The sequence below is a fragment of the Equus asinus genome, chromosome 9 (assembly GCF_041296235.1).
Source record: "Equus asinus isolate D_3611 breed Donkey chromosome 9, EquAss-T2T_v2, whole genome shotgun sequence".
NCBI classification, from domain to species: Eukaryota; Metazoa; Chordata; class Mammalia; order Perissodactyla; family Equidae; genus Equus; species Equus asinus.
In genome coordinates, this window is record NC_091798.1 from 5,745,522 (window position 1) to 5,761,951 (window position 16,430).

General features: G+C 60.8%; 1 protein-coding gene across 1 annotated transcript in view; it reads left to right on the top strand.

Annotated features, from left to right (window-relative positions):
* The window catches only part of ADAMTS2 (ADAM metallopeptidase with thrombospondin type 1 motif 2), a 216,608-nt gene that overhangs the window by 186,757 nt on the left and 13,421 nt on the right, over positions 1-16,430 (top strand). Inside the window, exons 14-21 of the mRNA XM_044777535.2 lie at positions 1,978-2,101; positions 3,159-3,239; positions 4,982-5,148; positions 6,142-6,301; positions 8,057-8,189; positions 8,918-9,125; positions 10,626-10,755; positions 11,667-11,756. Of these exons, the coding sequence (XP_044633470.1) occupies positions 1,978-2,101; positions 3,159-3,239; positions 4,982-5,148; positions 6,142-6,301; positions 8,057-8,189; positions 8,918-9,125; positions 10,626-10,755; positions 11,667-11,756 (1,093 nt within the window). The remainder of the gene's footprint in view (positions 1-1,977; positions 2,102-3,158; positions 3,240-4,981; positions 5,149-6,141; positions 6,302-8,056; positions 8,190-8,917; positions 9,126-10,625; positions 10,756-11,666; positions 11,757-16,430) is intronic.

The window sequence follows — 16,430 nt, forward strand, 5'->3', positions numbered from 1 at the left end:
GAGCAGCGCCTTACCAGCCCCACGCCCCTCCCTGTGGCAGCCCTGCAGCCTCACTGCCAGCGCCTCCCCCCACCCAGCTGGGACCCAAGTGGGATCACACTGTCAGTCTCCTCTGTTCATGGGGATGGCCAGCCCCAGCCATGCAGAGCTGCCTGGGGACACATGGGCATCCCCAACCTGAGCTGTCCTCGGACCCATTAACCCATTTAATATTTAAAGTGAGATTCCAGGCCAGTAGAAGGACCCTGGGCTCCATTGGCCTCTTGGACTTAGTTAAAGTCTCAGTGCCACATTCCCGCTAGTCCAGCTCAGGCCGCTAGATCTCACACGGTGTCTCCTGAAGGCCCGTCCACGCTTGCCAAAGACAGATGTGCCTGAGCCGGGGCGGTACTTGCCTGGCCTGGATGCTCAGAGATGAGCCGACCACCGCTGCCCAGACAAAAGTGGCTGTGTGAAACCCTCCTCCGGGTGGCAGGCAGGCCTCCTGACTGTGATGGTGACACGTGCTGGTTTTGGGAAGTGGCAGATTTGTGATTTCAGCCCAGGCTTCTGTGCCTTAAAAGACCAATATTTTCCCCCCGACAGTTTATCACATTGCCTTCCTTTGCTAATTTTTTTTTCCCCTCAGGAATTATTAAAATAAAAAAGAGCATTTCATTTTATTGATTGTTTTTCACCCTGCTCACTTCCAAACATGATTCAAAGGCTTATGATCACATATAGGTCAATAAAACCCAAAGATTGTTAAACTCTATGCACACATTCAAAAATCACGCATGGAGGCTGGCCTGTGGCACAATGGTTAAGTTTGCACGCTCCACTTCAGTGGCCCAGGGTTTACAGGTTTGGATCCTGAGTGTGGACCTATGCACCACTCATCAAGCCATGCTGTGGTGGTGTCCCACGTACAAATAGAGGAAGATTGGCAACAGATGTTAGCTCAGGGCCAATCGTCCTCACCAAAAAGAAAAGAAAAAAGGTGCATGAACCTCTGCTCTGTAGCCCCTTCATGGTCTAGAGCCCCTGCCCTCAAAGGTCCTTATAAGACAAAAGTCAGAAACCAAAGAGCAAAGGGAGAGGAAGCAGGTGGTAGGAGGATCTTGAGGAGAGAATTAGCCTGAGCTCCCTGGCATCCAGGGCAAAGAGGGAAATCTGTAATGCTATGGTGCACTGTAGGACAGGCAGGGAGAGCAGGCAAGCTCAGAGAAGAGCTCTCTTCCCTGCTGAGCTAGGAGAGCGGTGAGTGTGGCTAGTGGTATGAAAGTGGCCTCAGGCAGTGTGCTCAGGGCCATCGACACACAGGGGCTATTCTTAATGGAGCTTCCGTGGCCCTGGGAATGGTGTGCTGCCAGGGCTGTAGAGAGAAAAAGAGCCTGAATTTATCACTGCCTCTGCCAGGAGGCCCAGGGCACAGGAACATCCTGGCTCAGTGTGGAATAATTTTTGCTACTGGAATGGGCAGTGTTGAGAAGGTTAGTGGAGAGAATAAAAGTAAAAGTGTTCCCACCAAGTTTTGTTACCTCCTGTCCAGACACCTGAAGACAGACGGAAGAGGACATTATGTTCCTGGGGCCATGAGCGGGCAGGGCATCCAGGCCTCAGCGTCAAGTGGGAGCCTGCAGGGGCCACTGCTGGGCTGCGCTCTGTTGCTGCCCTGGGAGGACAGGGACGTGAGCCAGGACAGTCCTGGCTGTGGCCCTGATTGGGCTGTGCAGGACCCTCTGAGGTCACACTGTCCGGATGAGTGAATGAGGCCCAGTGAGGGGGAGTGGCTGTCCTTGGTGGGTCCCCAGTGAGTGGGCACACAGGATCTGCCTTGCTCCAAAGCCCTGTCTCCTTCCCTTGCGTTGGGAACGGCAAAGGGATGCCCAGACCTGGGCCGCAGAGGGAACAGGTGCTGGGGCCTAGGGGCGTGGGTCAGGCCAGGGCCCGAGTGGGGAGGGGGTCTCACGTACACACTGCACCCTGCCCCCACAGAAGGTGGGCTGTGACGGGGTGATCGGCTCCAGCAAGCAGGAGGACAAGTGCGGCGTGTGCGGCGGGGACAACAGCCACTGCAAAGTCGTCAAGGGTACCTTCACACGCTCGCCCAAGAAGCTTGGTGAGTGCGCTCCTCCCTCCGGCCCCAAGCCGTCCTTGAAGCTCTGTGTGGGTTCAGACTGTTCTGGGGGTGGTCTGGGAGTGTGAGGTGGATAGAGAATCGTAAGTCAGGGACAGCTTGAGCCAGGCTCCAGGGGGCTGGGGAACAGGGAGACTGGGGGCTCTGGTCTCAGGCTCAGGGCAGAGAAGGCTGGGATATAGGCGCACAGGGTGGGTCTTAGAAGACTTGATTTGAGGAGAGAGGCCTGAGGAGGACACCCCTCCCCTGCCCTCCAGGGCTGCCCAGCTGCCTGTGGGCCCCTTGCTCCCTGCCCCTCAGCCCCTACCCCCACTGGCTGTCAGTAGGACTCCCCCGGGCCTGGGCTGGTCAGTGCAGCCTGGGGCCTAAGGGCATGGTAGGTCTGTCCCCCATGGGGCTATGGGATGGGCCTGGGGAGCTTGGGGTCCCCTGGCAGATCTGGGCTCTGGGAAGACAGCCCTCTGGGGGAGCCTCACTCCAGGGCTGTGCCTCCACCTGGCCCTCCGCCCTCCAATTGGGCCTGCAGACACTGACTGCCCCGCCTCTGTCTGAAATGGAGAGAAGCCGCTTGGCTTTGCCTCTTCCAGAAGAAGGCCATGGAGCAAGCGTGCGGGACTCCACACAGAGCGGGTGCCAGGTGCCAGCAGCTGACCCTCTCCACTTGCCGCACGAGAGCTCCAGGGTCTTCAGTTTGCAGATCAAGTGGCTGAGGTCCAGGGAGGCCAGGCAGTTGCTGGGCCTTCCCTCCTACATGTGGCGTCTTAGCTTCAGGCCCGGGCGTGACTCCAGGGCCATCCACAGGATTCCCACGAGCTTTCAGTAGAGGAGGCTCCCTCAGGAGCACCTGGGATTTGAAGATGAGCAGAAGGGCTGTGGAGACACAGCATCTTTCCCGTTGGCCCCTATCTGGGAGGGCAGTCAGAGCCCACGGAACACTGGGGCTCAGGAACTGCCGTCAAGGGCCAGGCCCTCCATGTGTTGCCCACATTCGGGCAGCCTCTCCCCTCATTTGGCTTTGTCTCCCTACATCCCAACAAAGGTTACATCAAGATGTTTGAGATCCCAGCAGGAGCCAGACACCTGCTTATCCAGGAGGCAGACGCCACCAGCCACCACCTGGGTGAGTCTCCAAGCACAGGCAAGGTCATCTCTCCACAGCCTGGCTCTTCTGGGGATGGGCAGAGTGCCCCGGGGTCAGAGGCCTGTCCCTGGCTCAGCCCACCTGGTGGACCTTTTCCCGGGTCACCTCCTGGTGGAGAGGCCAGGGGTTGAGAACAGAGCAGCCACTGTGGAGGGACCTGTGTCTAAGACATGCCACACCCCCAGCCCATAGAATGGTGACTCTCTACCTCCCGTCTCAAGGCCAAGGGGGAAGACAGACCCCCCCCCCCCGCCCCCACTGGAAGGCGGGCAGGGTCTGCAAGCAGCAGAGTGCTGGGCAGCGCCCCCAGCACCAACCAGAGGGCGCTGAGGCCGCTGGAGGATAGGCTCCCGGTGTATTTGCATATATTGAAATTAGTTTAATTTTAAATTCAAGGGATTCTACCTGGAATAGGGATTTCGGACATCCCTTGAAAATTTGGATATTCTATTGACTCTGGGCACCCCTTCCCATGTGGCAGCCCCTGCCTTCGGGACTGTGCTCTCTGTTCCCCCCCCTCGCAGGGGCTTCACCCAGCTTCCCTCCTCCCCAAAGGCATCTGGGCCCTACCTCCAAGGCGGTCGTGGGGCCAGAGTCAGAGGGTGATGCCTGCGGTCCCTGGCGGGATCCTGCACAAGTCCCTTCCCCCAGTTTGGGCCCCACCTTCCTCCCTGTGCCCTGGAGGCTGGACTGGGTCAGGAGCTCCCAAACTGCTGCCATCCGGTGCACTCACCGACAACACGTATCAGGCACAGCATCTCTAACATGCATTTTTCTCTCTTCCTTGTTTTAAGAGGAAACTTTATATTACCACCCAAAATCTAAAACCAATACCACTTGCCTTAAATGGAAGGTAAATAGAAAAGCTGATTCCCGAAAAAAAAGACACTTCTACCTAAACGTGTTTCCTGCTAGTAGACTAGGTCCCAGGTCCCCTCTCTGCACAAGAGGAGTGAGGGTTAGTGACAAATTGAGGGCCTACTGGCACCCACTGGGGACTCTCCGTGACCAGGACAGAGTCATAGGAGACGTGTTCAGGGAGTCGTTTCTTCACTCGGGGAGCCCGTGGTCTCCGTGCCCTGTCTGTGGCCCCCCTGAAATCACCCCGCAGGCCCCCAGTAGCCGCCTTCCACACTGGGAAGTGTGGGGCTCCCTGACAGCTGGGTTCTCAGCTCCTAGATGCTCTTCGTGGATGCCCAGTGGCCCAAATGTCTCCGCCCCCAGTCAGGTCAGACGTCTTCCGGGGTATGGGCAACTGGTGGGGACCCAGGCCAGGCCCCAGTTACCGGGGGGGGGGACCCTGCTTTTCAGCTGGACATATGCCCACGCCATGGCAGGAAGCCCGCAGCCCTGCAGCCTGCTGTCCAGCAGATCCCCCGCACCCGGGGGCCGGGGCAGGGAGGGCGGTAGCTCTGAGTGCCTGCTGGGTGCTGCAGTAGCCTGCAGGGAAGCCCCTGAGGGCTCAGCCACTCCCCCGCCCCTGTGCCTTCAGGGCTTGTGGAGCAGACCAAGGAAAGGGCCCTGGGCCGGCCAGAAGGGCACGGTGGAGGGAAATCTAGTTCCACTGAGCAGCAAAGGGCGAGGCGGGCTCCCAAGGCTGTTTGGGCCCCTGGTAGAGGGCAGCTGGGAGAGACGAGGGGCTCTGCTCCCAGCCAGTGTCCCCCGGTGCCCTGACCTCGCCCTGGGCGATCTTGGCTGGGGCTGCCTTTTCCCACTCTCAGCCATCAAGAACCTGGAGACAGGCGAGTTCATTTTAAATGAAGAGAATGGCGTGGATCCCGAACCCAAGTCCTTTATTGCCATGGGAGTGGAGTGGGAATACCGGGAGGAGGACGGCCGGGAGACGCTGCAGACCATGGGCCCCCTCCATGGCACCATTACCATCCTGGTAAGTGGAGGCAGGAGCCAGGCCTGCCGCCTCCTGGCTGCCCAGGTCGGGGCAGGTGGCCACTGGGGAAGCGATGGGGGGTTGCCCGGGAGCCTGAGCGCACTGCGCCTTCGGGCAGGCCACACTCTGAGCGGCCCCTCTGGCCTGCCCTTGGGACCGAGGGTCTCCACCTCTGTGTCGGAGCGAGGAACAGACGGAGCCAAGAGCCGGGGCCCTGCATTGACCCCCGAGGGACCTCAGGCAGACTCCCCTGTAAGGGTTTCGGTTCCCCCTCTGCATGACCTTCACGGCCACCTTTCATCCTGCTCCTCCATGTCTGCCATCACGTCCAAACCCTGCCGCGCCCTGGGAGGACCCATGGGGCTCAGAAGGGTAGCCCGCCAGACCCAGGTCACAGGGACTTTGTCCCCAAGAGGGACTGGGCCCAGGTGTCCTGAGTCCAAGACCACAGGCTCTCCTGGTGATGAGAAGGCAGAGGGGCCTTGATTGGCTAATCACTTTTTAAAAATTAATTTTAGTTGTATAAGTAATATATTTTACTTGTAAAAAATTAAGAGCCTACCGATGAGGCTCAGGTCCTTTAGCCCCTCCGCCCAGGGGAGCGCAGGTGGTCGGGTCAGGCCCCGGGAGGCCCTCAGGGATCGGCCCGCGTCAGCAGCCGCTCCGCGTTGAGAGCCACCTCCCGGCTGCCGGGTGAGGTCCCCACGGCCACGCCAGGGGCGCTCGGCGACCTGTGTGGGTGTCCCCCTGGAAGAAGCGGCCCCTCACAGGGCATTTAGGGCCGTGTTTGTGTGCTTTCGGAGACGGCCGCGGTCTAATGTGCCCCTCAGCGTTGCCAAGCCGCGGGCCGGGGTGGCCTCGCGCTGGGTGCCCTCCACGAGCGCTGCGGGCATGGCGGCCCCCGTGTTCTCCGTGTTCGCGGGGCTGCGCGGTACAGCCCTCGGGCCGGGCTCGGGCCGGGAGGGCGCAGACCGTCACGGCGCGGGGGCACAGGTCATCCCACAGGGGGACGCCCGCGTCTCGCTGACCTACAAGTACATGATCCACGAGGACTCGCTCAACGTGGACGACAACAACGTCCTGGAAGACGACTCCGTGGGCTACGAGTGGGCCCTGAAGAAGTGGTCCCCGTGCTCCAAGCCCTGCGGCGGAGGTGAGGGCCTTCTGCTGTCGGCCCGGGCTGGGTGCGGCAGGTGACCCAGGGGCCCGGTGAGCGGAGCTGGTGGGGGGCCAGGGAGGCCACAGCAGTGACCTTCCCCGGGTGGACGAGGGCCCAGCCCAGCCTGGGAGCGGCACTGTGGCGGGTGGGGCAAGTAGGAAGGCCAAAGGCCGCCCGAGGGGCGCGTGGGCGCGGCGGCGCTGACAGCGCTGGGACCGGTCAGGTCTGGGCACCCGAGGGGGACGCGGGGAAGACTAGCCGCGCTGGAGACCAGGGGAGGGGCCCCTCTGAGAGGTCCCTCCCTGTGTTCATTCAGAAAGGCCTCCCAGACCCTCCTGGGGTCCCCAGTGCCCTGGATGGAATGAGGCCAGGGTTGGGTGAGACGGACGGATGGGCAGAAAGTGCCAGTCTGCAGGGCGGCGTCCGCCCCTGGGGGCTGGGCCAGATGAGAGGCAGGAGAGGACAGCCCGCCCGCAGGAGCTGGGGCAGGACAGACCTCCCTCGCGGGCCGGTCCCACACCCGGAGGACAAAGAGCCGTCTATGGGGGTGGTGCTGGCTGGATGGAAGGCTCCTCTTTCAGTGCTCCCACCTGGGCAGGTGGCACCCCCAGCCTTCTGGTGGGCCTCCTGCCCCTCTGGATTTCATCAGCACAGCTTGTTGATTCTCCCCACACGTATCTCTTGGACCCACCTGCTGGTCCCACCTTCCCAGTCCTGGCACCACTCTCCCTCCCCACCTGGCCCTGTGTGTCCACGCTTGCCCCCAGAGTGGCCTATTAAAGGGGCAGATCAGACGACGTCCCTTCCTGGAGTCATAGTTTTCAGCAACTTCTCTGCTCTTAGGATAAAAAACCAAATTCTCCTCATGGCCTCCAAAGTTTGGGCAACTTGCTGACCTCTCCCACCATACTGGCGCCCTGCACGGGCTCACCAGGCCACACTGACCTTAGATGCTTTCCCTGGCCATGTCATGCTCCTGCCTCAGGGCCTTTGCACAGGCTATCTCCCTCTACCCCCGGGATCCCCCTCCCCTGCCTTCATACTAAACCAGCAGTCTCCCTAACCCTGCTTCCTGGGACATCTCCAGAAGCCAGACCTGGTCAGGCTGCCTGGCCATATTCGCTCATGTCTTGCCCACTAAGGTGGAGCTGCACAACCACAGCACTGCTGACATTTTGGGCTCTGTCATTTTCTGTTGAGGGGGCGGTCCCGTGTCCTGTGGGATGTTGAGCAGCATTCCTGGCATCTACCTGCTAGATGCCAGTAGCACCTCTCCTCCAGTTATGACAACTAGTGTCCAGGACATTGCCACATGTCCCCAGCGGGCAAAGTCGCCCCTGGCTGAGAACCACGGCACTACACTGTGGTGGGAGGAAGCTTGCAGGCTGTGTTCTTGTGTTTGGCCACCTCCTGGCTCATACCAGGTCCTCGGTGCATATTAATTCAAGGTGTAGTAAATGGCTAAGTGATGGGAGAGAAAAGAGAACCTTTCCTCCTGCCCCAGGAGGCCAGCCCAGGGCCCGGGGATAAGCTGCCGAGGGGAGAAGGTGCCTGCCCTCTTGCCCACACTTAGCCTGGAGTGCTGGGTGGACACCAAGCTGGATATCTGCAAGGCCTGGCTTGGGCGCCCTGCTCCCCACCCCCTCAGAAGGGCAGGGAGGGCTGAGGCTGCATGTGGAACTGCCCTCTGCACCCCTGGGGGGCCACGCCACCCCGTGACCGCCCCTCCGCCTGCCCCGCCTCGTTCAGGGTCCCAGTTTACCAAGTACGGCTGCCGCCGGAGGCTGGACCACAAGATGGTGCACCGAGACTTCTGCGACACCCTCCTGAAGCCCAAAGCCATCCGCCGGGCCTGCAACCCCCAGGCGTGCTCCCAGCCCGTGTGAGTGCCTCGTGGCCAGGTCCTACAGGAGGAGAGCACAGGCCCCCGCTCCTGTGGGGGGAGGCGGGTATGGCCACGAATGGCGCTGGGCCTCATGTGCCCTGAGATGTTACAGGGTTCTCTCTCACTCACCACATTCCGTGGAGTCTGAGATGCTGCGGCCCCACTTCAGCCCTGCTGACCTGGAACGGCGACATGCCTCTTAGCAATGATAAGGGTAGTGCTCAGGTGTGGACACTGAGGCTCCGAGGGGCAGGTCCTGTAGTTGCTGCCCCACGCGGCCCATTGCAGTGGCGTGGCCCAACCCTCCAGTCCCAGGGTTTGGCAGGGCTGCATCGCTGGTCCCTCTGGTAGGGCCTTGAGCAGGGCAGATGGCTGGCGAGTAGGGAGGTGGGTGTGTGGGGCTGGGCGCTGACGGAGTCCGCACTGCTGTCTCACGGTTTCAGCAGAAGCTGAGGGCAGAGGGTGAGGCGGAAAGCTGGGAAAGGACAGAGGCCAGCAAAGCCCCTCAGGCCTGGGCCCTCCAGGGCCACTCCCCGGGGTCTCTGAGCAGTGGACATGTGCGGGGTTCGTCACCTGTGGGACCTCAGGCAGGGTCACAGCAACCTACAGGGCGCCTGGTGAGAGTGGGGACAGGTGCGCCTGGAGGCAGGCTACCTCTCTTTGTCCCCTGGGCCACAGCAGGCTGGCTCTCCAGGGCACTGACCACGTACCACTCTGCCTGGCAGGTGGGTGGTGGGCGAGTGGGAGCCGTGCAGTCAGAGCTGCGGGCGGACCGGCATGCAGGCACGCTCCGTGCGCTGCGTTCAGCCTCTGCACAACAACGCCACCCGTGCCGTGCACAGCAAGCACTGCAACGACGCCCGGCCTGAGGGCCGCCGCGCCTGCAACCGTGAGCTCTGCCCCGGCCGGTGGCGGGCTGGGCCCTGGTCCCAGGTAAGCTGTCCCCCAGCTCCCCTCCCCGTGTCCTTGGCCCCCAAACGAAGCTTTGGTGGCAATGGGGTAGCCCGAGCATTCCCCCTTGTCCTGGACACAGCTCCTGCCCTGGGCTCCATCCTGTGGATCTCAGGGCACTGGTGGTCCAGTGCTCTGTTGAGAAATGCAGTGGAATGTCTGTCTTCATTGCAAAGGGCAGAGGCTGCTGTGTGCTACAGGGGTCTGGAATCCCAGGAGACTGAGGGTAGCCTGGCTCCGGGATCCAAAGAGGCTGGGGCTCTCATCTCAGAAGGTGGGGGTGTGGTCTGGAAGGCCGGCCACACTTGTGGGAGGGGACATGAGCAAGGGAGGGCTTAGATGTGGGCTGGAAAGAGTAGTGTGCATGGTCTCAGGGGCTGGAGGGGCAGTTTTGAGGGCTGAGCTGAGCCGATGTGAGCACTGACATCCAGCTCATAGACCTGGCGGGTCAGGAGTCCCCAGGGCCAGCCTCAGGCTCAATGATTTGCTAGAAGGACTCACAGGACTCAGCAGCTCTGCTCACAGGTACGGTCTATCACAGTGGCAACATGAGTAGAATCAGCAAAGGGGAAAGTATGCGGGTGGAGTCCAGAGGAGACCAGGCACGGGCTTCCAGGTGTCCCTTCCCGGTGGAGTCACCAGGGACGTGCTTAGAGCTCCCAGCAATAATGGGTGACAACACACATGAAGTACTGCCCACCAGGGAAGCCCCCCATGCCTGGGCGTCCAGAGTTTCCACTGGGGTTCAGTCACGTGGGCAGACAGCCCCATGTGACGGGCATTGGTCACTGGCGCCCCTGACCCTCCAAGGGAAAGCAGGGGCTCAGTTCCCCATAAGTCACACTGTTGTTGCAGCAACTCACGCCTTAAGTGGGCACGACACTCTACCAGATGGAACGTTCCTTGAACTTGGTTCCCAGGAGCTGCCCGAGGGCTGGTCCTGAAAACAGGCCTTTCCTGGGTCTGCTGAGTCAGCCCTTCTCGCACACACGGCGAGGACTTGAGAATTCTCCTGGGGCAGGGCTGGGCCGAGCGGGCATCTGGGCATGACCTATCCCGTGTGGTAAGGTAGAGGGGCCGGGGAGGGACCGGTGCCATGGAGCCTCCTGTCCAGCTGCAAGGGGGTGGTGTCTACCAAAGCTTCGTGGACATGGCCGGGCTCTCCCAGTGGCCCCAGTGCTCGGCAGGCCTCCTTGGGCCTGGGCCTCCTCCAGCCAGAGCAGAGGGCACTCGCTGAGATCCCAGAAGCGCCAGGCCCTAGGCTGGGCCCTGCGCATTTGTCTCTCCAGCTCACACTAACTCAGAGAGATGGCATGTGCCAGGAGACTGAGGTGGCCACCGAGGCTGGGGCAAGAGGGGCCAGGCCTCCAGCCCACTCTACCTGCTGTGCCTCACCACCTCCCACTTGTTCTGGGGTCACACGCCTGGGCAGCTCTTCCAGGCCCAGCCTAATGTGGCCCTGACTGGTGACTCTGCCTGCAGTGCTCCGTCACCTGTGGCAACGGCACCCAGGAGCGGCCGGTGCTCTGCCGAACCGTGGACGACAGCTTCGGGGTCTGCCGGGAGCCGCGGCCTGAGACGGCAAGGATCTGCAGGCTCGGCCCCTGTCCCCGTAAGCCCTCTGTTGCGCCGGTCCCCAGCCGCCAGCATACAAAGGCCCGGGGTGAGGAAGGCAGGTCCAGGCAAACGCAGCTCTTCCCACAACGGGCTGGACTTGGCAATGAGCCCACCCGGCCAAGGCTGGGACCTCTCCCTCGTAGGAAGTGGAAGGAACGTTTGCCAGGCTCGTCTCCAGCCCGGCCCTGGTGAAGGATGGAGCAGACTCAGCCCATCCCTGCCTTCCTGGCACTCCCTGTTGGTCTGGGAGACAGGAACCAGACTCACAGTGACTGCACAGTGGTGCCCAGCCAGATGGGGCACCCATGCCCATGCAAGGAGCGGGTGCTTGTGTGAGCAGGGGGCGCCTGTGTGAGTAGGGGGTGCCTAGCGTCCTTTAAGGAGAGCACCCCGAACACTTCTGCATGCAGACGCTTTGCCAAGTGCTCAACATGCATCCCACTTTTGGTCCCCACAGAAGCTCAAGATGTAGACCCCTCCACAGGTCCTGTCTACAGAGGAGGGAGCTCAGTGGGGGAGGGTGTGCCCGCCCCAGCTGGAGTGGGGAGAGCTGGGATTCGCTTGTTCTTGTGTCCCAGGAGCAGGGCAGGGTGGGGGCACTGAGGAGCGAGGCAAAGATAAGGAGGCGTGGCAGGGCCCGAGTTGGGGTAGTAGCTGTGGATGCTCTGTGTAGCCGGACCCAGAAGGTGTGGGGCAGGGGCGAGGCAGGAGGAGGGCCTGGACAGGGCGGTTGGGACCCATCTGTCCTGAGGGAGGCCTTGAATGCCTCGCCCAGGAGTTTGGGGAGTCGGGGTCCTCTTGTGGCCCCCCAGGACACGGGGAGGCTGTGAAGCCCCCTTGCCTGGGGTGGGCAGGAGCCCTCGCCTGGCACCCGGGCAACCGAAGCCTCCTGTCTCTTTTCTCCAGGGAACGTCTCCGACCCCTCCAAGAAGAGCTATGTGGTTCAGTGGCTGTCCCGACCGGACCCCGACTCACCGATCCAGAAGACCTCGTCAAGTAACCGGCCGGTTTATAACTCTGCCTCTGCCCTCCCGTGCATGCCCTGCGCCTTGTGGAGCCTGCCCTGGGCTCCTCTCCTCTCTTTCTATGGGAAGTTCCCCTGACTTCCTGAGGGCTCTCTTGGCGGGATCCGTTTTCTCGGGGCCTCTGTGCCCGGCTGTCTCCCTCGGAGCCGCCTGGCCGCCTGGCGGGAGGGCCAGCCTCACGAGGCATGGCCCAGGGCTCTGGCCTCTTGTCAGGGGGCTAGACCTGGTTGGTGATGGCTTGTAAAGGGGCAAAGATCTGTCGTGGTGCTGGAGGGGCCAGAGGCCAGAGTGCAAATGTGACCACTTGGTGACCACGGGGGGCCACATCCCTCCAGGCTAAAGCTGAGGTTGGGAGTCAAGGGCGAGGCCGGCTCCTCCCCCTTCAAATGCTGCCCACCAGCGGGCCAGGCCAGAGTGGCTCTGGCCGTGCGGCCGGCCCGAGTGTCCGGCGGGGTGTCGGGGCTGCCGGCCACCTCTGCTGTTGCTGCTGCTGCTGCCCCTGTGCTGAGTGTGTCCTCCTGACTCGTGCGGCTGTGGCCTGCTTCCTGTGGCCTTCGTGTCCAACATACACAGCCCTTGGCCCCCATGCCCGGTCCCCTTGGGGGTTCAGGTCAAATGGAGGAGGCAGGGGACGTGTCCCTCCAGCGGGACATGGGGACACACCGCCCCTTCCATTCTCTGACCATTAGCTCCAATGGCCTTTTCTCATCGTGTGCACGTCCCCATCCACAGGGGTGAGAGAGTGAGAGGCTGAGGTGGATGCGGCCACCTACAGTGTGAAAAACTACAGAATTACCTCAATTTTTATTGCTTTTTTGCTTAGACAAAACTATGTAGAAAATGCCTTAAAGTTGAAAGGTCACAGAATTGGCTGCTAGCTCCAGCTTCAGAGGGCGCGTTGTCCAGGGAGGGGCCGGCAACGGCGGCTGTGGGAGGCTGTCAGGCCGCCGCTTTTGCCAAGGGGAAGGCCTGGGGTCCAGACACCCCGCCAGTGGCAAGAGGGGACCCACCCCCAGGCCGTGTGGCCGCGAGCGCCCGGCCGCACCCCTGTAGCAGCCCGCTGCCCACACCGCGCCCGTTGTGTAAATACTCGCTGGTGTGAACCGCAGACTAGCTCTCACGACTGTTAACTCCACTTGCCCGGGTGCCACAGCGGCACGCGTGGCCGCGGGTGCGCCCTGGGCCGGGCGCTCTGTTTGTCCGCACTTTGGTTTATCAGGGATATTTTGTCAGTGTTTTGTATGTATTCAATGACGTATTATGTAGGTTCCATTGTTGTTGCTTTCCCGGTTTTTTATGACAGTGTGTGCCAAAGTGACTGTGAAAATGACCTTTTATTCTTACTAACAATGGAAAGACTTTCTGTCATGCATCCCACAAATAAACTCAATAAAGTGCGGTAACGCTGCGCCGGCCTGGCCCGCTGCTGCTCCTTCTCTTCCTCGGGCTCACGGCGCTGGGGAGCTGCGGGTGCCCTTCTGTCGCAGTAGATCCTCGGTTTCTGACTCAAATGACTTTACTCTCCCCCTCCCCCCTGCGCAGCGCGGCTATTAGGGCCCCTCGGCACTGAGGCGTGTGCCCCCTGCCAGAGCATTCTTCAAAATGTGACAGCAGCCCGTGCAGACACTCCACCTCCGTGATTTTGGGTTTTGAATTCTTGGTGCTAAATGAGCACCTCATGCCTGGGTTCTCCCCTCATAGATGGAGCATCACAGTAGGAAAAGGGCCCAGGTGGGTTTCTCCCATCTTTGGGACCAGAGCCTGTGGAGTAGGAATCTGGGGCCAGTAGCTGCGACAGTGCTGGCCCAGGTCACAGCACCCTGAGGGCGGCTGCGCTGGCTCCTGAGCCAGCTCTCAGCCTCAGCCCACCTGTTCTGGGAGGGCGGGTGCCCATTTGGCCAGGTGGGGGTGTTCCAGCCCCAGGAGAGTCTGGGTGGAGAGAAGAGCAAGGTGGTGCTGCCTCTTGGCACCCGGCCTGTGGTGTTCACGTGTGTGCTCAGCCGTGCCTGCCCGTGTGCCCCGAGGGCTGCCCTCAGAAGCCACAGGGCCTGTGTGTTCCTTCACCTTGCTGACAAGGACCAGAGAGCAGGTCAGGGTCCAACAGGGCCCTCCTTGTCTGGGGCCACTGCCATGTCCTGTCACTGGGCATCTCTCTCCTCCCTTTCTGTGAAGGTGTGCCATGCCAGGGAGGAGGGAGATCATGAGAAAGGATGATGTGGGGCTACCCAGCATCAAGGAGATGGGCTTCGGCGCGCACACAGGGCCAGGCCCCAGGTGCCAGCCTGTGGGGTGGGGGCCACAGTGGCCGTGGTTGTGTTCAGCCTGCCCAGTGTGCTGCTCGTTGAAAGGAATGCCAGCTCGAGAGAGGCGAGGAGGCCTGCCCGCTGCCGACAGGACTGCACTCACTCAGTCTCCCTCCAGACAGACGGGGGCAGTGCCCTGACAGGCTCCCGGCCCGAGCTGCAGGCAGGCGACCACAGCCCAGGGTGCTGTGTGCCTGAGACAGCCGAGGGGGCCACCCGCTTCTTTAACTTGTCGCACGACCTTTTGAATGGTGAAGTGCTGCGTGAGGCTTGATTGAGAAACGAGAGAAGAGAATGAAGTTGTCTCTGTCCAGGCCTCTTCCAAAAGCGTGGGAGACGTGGGTGGTGTCACCTGGGTGGTGTGTGCGAGTCCCACTGTGCAGCCCCTCCCCCCACCCCCATCTGTTGTGACGCCTCGGGAGAGAGTCTCGCTTGGCCTGAGTTTGGCATCTCGCTCGCATCTGCTCGTTCTCTCCAGCTCAGAGCTTTGCAGACCGGAGTATCTCCCCAGAATCTGAGGAATTAAAATTCGACTTAAAAAATTAACTTCAGAGGACTTAGAACTTTTCCGTGTATTGATGTTTAGGGTCACCTGTGTTCACTGCACTAGCTTCCCATGAGCGGAGGTAGTATAATGTTTTCTTCTAAAAAAGTTTTAAGTTAAAAAGGAGTTAATTTGAAGGAGGAAACTTCTAAGCTGATGACAACACAGGTGTATTCAGGTGTCGCCGAGACTGTGGGACCAGCATGCAAATGACTTCGATCTATGAGAAGTGGGCTCACTCTCCCGGCCTGTCGTTCCCTGGAAGGCAGCAGGCCTTGCCAGTTAATTGCTGCTGGGGGCAGCTGAAGATCCAGGGTTATAAAGCCGCAGTTGCCAGCCCGGAGCGCTGTGGCCCGGCGGGGCTCAGGACAGCGGCCCGGCCCTTTCGTGGTGGACTCTGCATCTCCCTTCCCTCAGAGGGCTCTCTGCTCAGTGATGCTGCTTAAAAATACACAGCCTTTGGCATCTTTTTAAGAGCAATTGGTAATGATTATTTTGAAACTTTTCTAGGCTGATATCAGCATAACCAATGCTAATATCTTGGTCAGTGGCTTTCTCAATGATTTATTCATTCATTGACTTATTTTAATTTTTAAAAGCCTAAAGCAGTGCAGCCCACTGTTCAAAGGAAATCAGACACAGAGGTCAGCTCTGTGTGCCAGGTGGAAGGGAGGTGCCCTGGAGAAAGGGAGCCCGGCACCCAGCTGTTGCCCACCTGTGGCAGGGAGATGGGTCCCCGTTCGTCCCTTTACCCAGCGACATTGCCAAGTGCTTTGTGTGTCAAGCTCTGACCTGGGCTCTGGGGACACTCCAACTACTCGACTCTGCCACTGCAGCAGGAAGGCAGCTGTGGGTCATAAATGAGGGGCTCGGCTGCTCCAGTAGAACCTTACGCCCAGAACCAGCTGAGGGGCCGTCGTGATGCCTGCGGCTCAGGCCCCAGCCCAGTGGGGGACACGTGAGGGCGAGGTGTAACACCACGCTTGTCATTTGTGTGAAGGAAAAGGCACCAGGGACAGGAGAAGGTGCTGCTCTGTGGCAGGGGTGGCCCCACTCCCAGCAGCACCACCAGACCAGGTCCCATCCTAGTCGAGGCCTGTGCCTCCACCCCTCTCCACCCCAGCTGATGGTCAAAGCCTGTGGGAGATGCTGCCGTCTTCTCTTGTCAAAGCCCCCTGGTGTCTCCCTGAGGGCTATGATCAGTGGTTTTCACACTGCTCACCCCAGTGGCTGCTGGAAAGTGGGGAGGGCCAGGGAGGAGGGAAGAGAGCAGGTGGGGAGGGGACAAGGGGAGGGGAAGATAGCAGGTGGGGAGGGGACAGGGGTGGGGGAAGGGAGCAGGTGGGGAGGGGACGGGGGAGGGGAAGATAGCAGGTGGGGAGGGGAAAGGGGTGGGGGAAGGAAGCAGGGGGGAGGGGAAATGGGAGGGAGAGGGAGTGATGGGCCTCTGTGCCACATCCCCCCTAGGCACCCAGACAGGACCACTCTGCTTCCGTATGTCTCATATATTGGGCATCTGTGTAAGATTCTCTCCGGGGAAAGGGGTCCCCCAGGTCACACCTGAGAGTGCATCTCGGGCTCTCCCAGTTGGGTTCCCGGTCGGCCCCCAACACGGGTGCTTGCCCCCTGCATGTCAGCCTGCCCCAGGTCTCCAGGCTGGGCAGACCAGGGCTTTTCTTGAGCAGCTCCTCTGGTTTATCTCTTCGCATTGCATTCTGGGTCCTGTGGCCGGCACATTTCCTCCTCCTTTCAGTCACGTGGAAGCTCAGCTCCACCGCTGGTCCGCTCTGGTGCCCGT